Raw genomic sequence first — 3,545 nt, 5'->3', positions numbered from 1 at the left:
GAAGAGAAGGGGGAGATGAGGAGAGGAGCAGAAACAGGAAAAGTAGCGGGGATCCCCCGGCCTTCATCGAGGTGTCCACGGGGGGGCCAGGAAGATGTGGAACCCCCAGCCAGGTGTGTTCCCAACACGGGGGGCTCTGACCCTGGGGGTCACCCGGGATTATCCAGCGTCGATCCCCCCACGGGGGATGGAGATGGAGCGGCGCACGGAGCTCGTCCCGCACCGGGCTCTGCGGGATCCGCGGGCAGCGACCCCTGCCCCCGGGCCCAGCCCCCACCCTTTGTCCCCCTCCCTTTGTCCAAATCCGTCCCATCGCCCCCCCCAAATCCCTCCCCATTGCCCCCCAATAAACGGCCCCGGGGCCAACTGGGAAGCTTTACTGGGAGCACTGGGAGCAGGCACTGGGCGGGGGCAGAGCGCCAGCGGGGCTGGGGGGGACACGGGACCCCCCCAGAATCAGCGGAGCGGGGGGTCCCGGCCGGGCCCGAGCCCACGGGGAGGGGCTGCGGCCGCCGCCGGCTCAGGAGCTCTGTGGGCAGAGAAAAGGGGGTGACACCGGGCTGGGGGCCCCGGCGGGAGCGCACACGCTCCGCCACGGCGGGGACGCCACCCCCGGCACCCGCCCTGACCTTCTTGAGCAGGGAGAAGCCGAGCCCCAGCGCCAGGAAGACCAAGCCCAAGACGAAGCCCCCAGTCCCCATCAATGTCTTGATGCGGGCGGCGTCCGGCGGCATCTCTGGGGGGTCCGCAGGGCTCAGCACCCCCAAAACCTCTCACCGACACCCCAAGCCTCTCCCAGCGCCCCCTCCAGGCTCGTTCCAGTCCCTCCCAGTCGCATCCAGCATCCTCCAAACCCCCTGCCCTTTGCACCCAGCGCCCCGAAACTCCCTCCCAGTGCCCACCACGACCCCCCAAGCCCATCCCACCCTCCCCAGCATCCCCCAGACCCCTTCCCAGCCCTTGCCCAGCCCCCAGCCCCTCTCCCAGTTCCAGCCCGGCTTTCTCCAGCTCCCTCCCAGTGCCTCCCAGCACAGCCCAGTGGCTCTGCCAGCGCCCCCAGAGGCTCCCCCGTACCCCAGTGCCGGCTCAGGGGCTGCTCCAGGCTGACGTGCTCCACCTGGCAGCTGTAGCTGAGCCCGCGCCGGGGCGGCGTTTCCAGCAGCACCAGCAGCTGGTAGGTCCAGTCCCCGTTGGGGAGCACGTCGGTGGCCACCACGTGCTCCGAGAGCTCCTGCTGGCCCTGGAACCACCTGACCTGGATGGCAGCAGGGTAGAAATCCATCACGGAGCAGAGCAGGCGGCCGGGGCCGGGCTGGGAGCTCGAGGGGGGAACCAGCGAGGTGGACACGCTGGGGGGCGCTGGCAGAGACAGAGAGAGAGAGAGAGAGAGCGGGGACACACTGGGATCAGCTGGGGGGCACTGGGAGAGAGAAGGGAGGGGTGGGCTGGGCTGGAGAGGGACTGGGAACGGACTGAAATGGACTCGGAGTGACAGGGAATGGATTGGGCAATGTGGTGGGAGGGACTGGGAATGGGCTCGGTTGGATTTGGAATCTGCTGGGAGGGAGTGGGAGAGACTGGGAGGGAGTTGGGTGACACAGAGAGATGGGAAGGAATGGGGGAACTGGGAGAGAGGGTGGAGGTCTATGAGTGAACTGTGAATGAACTGGGAATGGACTGGGAGAGACTGGGGAGGAACTGGGCATGGTCTTGGAGGGACTGGAATGGCACTGGGAGGGATCTTGGTGGCACTGGGAGGAACTGGGAATGAAGTGCGCGGCACTGGGAGGCCGAGTCCGGCGCGAGGCACTCGGCGATGCGGGTCTGCCTGGCAACAGATGAGTCATGAACAGGATGCGATCTCATTGGTTGCCAAGCGTCAACTTTACGGGTCGCTGAAATGGACGCGCGGGGGGGCACTGGGAGGGACTGGGAGGATCTGGAGACCCCGGGGATCGGCACAAGGAGGGCTGAGGGCTCTTGGCCGATGCCCATGGAGATTTTGAGGGGCTCCAGGGTCACTGGCAGGGCAGGCCCCGAGGGGACACGCTCTCCCTCGCGCTCACCTCGGCGCTCCGTGATGAACGGGGTAAAATTCTTGTACCAGCACCGGCAGAAGCAGTCCACCGCAGTCCGTCTGTCCTCCATGAATACCGCGTTGCTGTTCCAGCGCTTGGCCAACTTCTCCCCATAGGGGGTGAACCCCACAAAGTGCCCCACGTCGCTGTCGAACATTATGAACTGATCCCGGTTGTAGATGGATCTCTGGACGTACCTCACCTTCTCCGTGCCGTTAATGAAGTAACACTCGGACTTTGTCATCCTTTGGAACACCCCTGTGTGTGCAGAACATAGATCGGGGGGTGCCTCTTCAACACCCTCCCCCAGAACCCCCAGAGCTCCGGGGCCACCCCGGATCCCCACTCCGCACCCCCTGTGCCCCTCGGCCGCCATGGGACCCGCCTGCCCGCGCTGCCGCTTCCTCTTTGCCGCCCTTCCCCCATTTCCCCTTCCACATCCTCTCCCCTCCCACCTCCGGCCGCTCCCCAATTCACTTTGGGGTGCCATTTCCCCATTTTCCCACCAATTCCCCAATCCCCAGGCCCCATTGCGATCAGTTTTGAGGTCCCCCCCCCTCCCCTTTTCCCCCCTTCCCCACCCCTCCCTCCCCTCCCCCCGCCCCTCAGCCCCTCCCGCTCTCCCTTTGGGGGGTCCCCTCCTCCTCCCCCTCCATTCCGGGCGTTCCTCTTCGCCCCCTTTTCCCCCTTCTCCCCCCCTGTCCCAGCGCCTCACGCCCCCCGCTCACCCGAGAGCTCCGCGCCCGCAGCCAGGGGGGCTCCCAGCACCACCAATGCCACCAGCAGGGCCCCAGCTGCCGCCCCTCGCCCCATGGCCGGGGCCGGGCAGGGAGCAGCAGCCCCAAAGCAGCCGCGCTGCGCTGGGAGCGCCAGTCCGGAGCAGGGCGGGCTCGGCAGCGCCGCGCGCTCTCATTGGCTGCCGCCGCTTCTGGGCAGCGATCGGCCACGGGCTCTGCCCGGCAACCGATGAGGAAATCCAACGCCCCGAGCTCTCATTGGCTAAGCCTCCTCCTGCCTGCGCTGCCATTGGCTGAGGCCTTTCCGGGACGCTGCAGCCCCGGGCTGGGTGATTTTTGGGCAGGGGGAACCTTGGGGCGCCGGGCAGGTGGGAGCTCAGGTGAGCCCAGCAATGCGTGCCCAGGTGCGCGGCATCTCAGGGCTGCCCGTGGCGAGCGGAGACGCTGGCCCGATGCCAGGCACCCCCAGAGCCGCTCTGTCCCTGCCCCCCGCAGCCGCACAGGGCCAGAAAATGGAACCGAGGGTTCCTGCGTGGGGACAAGGACCGGGAGAGATCCCGAAGCAAATCCCACACGGGCACAACAGATCCAGCCTGGACACACAGAGGGAATTTATTACCAACCAAATCACAGCAGCACAAGGAGAAGGGAAAGAAATCTCTCCAACACCTTCCCCCTGCCCAACACGGATCACCCAGAACAGGCGTCACCAGGGCTCTGCCCAACGGGG

General features: G+C 66.8%; 1 protein-coding gene across 1 annotated transcript; it reads right to left on the bottom strand.

The window, feature by feature from the left end:
* Positions 1 to 635: 635 nt before the first annotated feature.
* Positions 636 to 2,951, bottom strand: LOC128945530 (class II histocompatibility antigen, B-L beta chain-like; the record flags this gene model as incomplete). Its single annotated transcript, XM_054289289.1, has 4 exons — positions 2,807 to 2,951; positions 2,067 to 2,336; positions 1,075 to 1,359; positions 636 to 736 (listed from the first exon to the last, which is right to left on the bottom strand). Coding segments are annotated over exons 1-4 (741 nt in total), but the record flags the coding sequence as incomplete, so codon positions are not given.
* Between the last annotated feature and the right edge of the window lie 594 nt (positions 2,952 to 3,545).

Source organism: Melozone crissalis, unplaced genomic scaffold (genome assembly GCF_028551555.1).
Source record: "Melozone crissalis strain CALT ecotype California unplaced genomic scaffold, PUWL_Pcris_2 ptg000066l_1, whole genome shotgun sequence".
NCBI lineage: Eukaryota > Metazoa > Chordata > Aves > Passeriformes > Passerellidae > Melozone > Melozone crissalis.
The sequence above is the reverse complement of the archived record's forward strand: the minus strand, read 5'-3'. Positions and strand labels throughout refer to the sequence as shown.